This window comes from Echinops telfairi, unplaced genomic scaffold, assembly GCF_000313985.2.
Source record: "Echinops telfairi isolate 266 unplaced genomic scaffold, ASM31398v2 ScPeMD7_7417;HRSCAF=8455, whole genome shotgun sequence".
NCBI classification, from domain to species: domain Eukaryota; kingdom Metazoa; phylum Chordata; class Mammalia; order Afrosoricida; family Tenrecidae; genus Echinops; species Echinops telfairi.
This window is the reverse complement of record NW_022111317.1, coordinates 8111683-8112493: the sequence shown is the minus strand read 5'-3', so window position 1 is coordinate 8112493 and position 811 is coordinate 8111683. Positions and strand designations below refer to the sequence as shown.

General features: G+C 68.7%; 1 protein-coding gene across 1 annotated transcript in view; it reads right to left on the bottom strand.

Annotated features, from left to right (window-relative positions):
* Nucleotides 1-559, bottom strand: part of EEF1G (eukaryotic translation elongation factor 1 gamma) — a 10539-nt gene extending 9980 nt beyond the window's left edge. The window contains exon 1 of the mRNA XM_045297202.1: nucleotides 548-559. Coding sequence (XP_045153137.1) covers nucleotides 548-559 — 12 coding nt within the window. The remainder of the gene's footprint in view (nucleotides 1-547) is intronic.
* Between the last annotated feature and the right edge of the window lie 252 nt (nucleotides 560-811).

The following is an 811-nucleotide window of genomic DNA, read 5'->3' as shown; positions in this document are numbered from 1 at the left end:
ATTCACCCCTCCCCGGCCCCGCAGGCCACCCTCCTGTCCCGCAGACATCCCTGGCGCTGCCGTCCCTCCGTCCCCGACGCTGGACAGCAGGTCCACTTGGCCTGACCCCCTAGTCCCGAGATGCCTTCGGTGCCTCGGCGGCCCCTGAAGCCACCCCAAGCCGGGGCCAGGCCGCCTCTGCTCACAAAGACCCTCCGCCTCCCCCGACGTTGCCCCACAAAACGGCCGCCAAAGTCCCGTCCGCCAGCCCGGGTCCCCTGTCTCGAGGGGGACAACGAGTCCAAATCAGCTTTCAAGGCCCCGGAGGGCTTAGACTCGACATCCCTTTGCTGCTCGCCGCGCGACCCTCACACTTCTGGCCTCTTCAGAAGCCCAGCTTTAGTTTCCTCCCCAGGCTCCGGGAGCCCCGCTCTCCACCAGGAAGCACGCCAGACCCCAGCTCCGTCCCGCACGCGGCTCCAGGACTCCGCGGGTGCCCGCTGGCCCCACTCGGACAGAGGATGGCGGCGGATAGGGTGACCTGGCTCGCCAGAGCCGGCAAACTTACCCCAGCCGCCATGGTGATTCCGCAGAGAAAGGGGGTGGGGCGCTCGGCGCTGCCGCAAAGTACGCCGCCGCGGGAGGGAGGGCCAGAGCGCGCGCCAGGGGGACACGGCAGCCGGAAAGCGAGGACGGCATAGAAGGCATACGCACGACAGTTCGTAATCCAGCGGCCGCTGAATTGGTCAGAGGGGGTGGGGCCTGCTGGCGGGTCCCGAAAACCAGCGCCTGCGCACTGAGCCGCTGTTGGCTGGCCTACCACTCAGGTGTC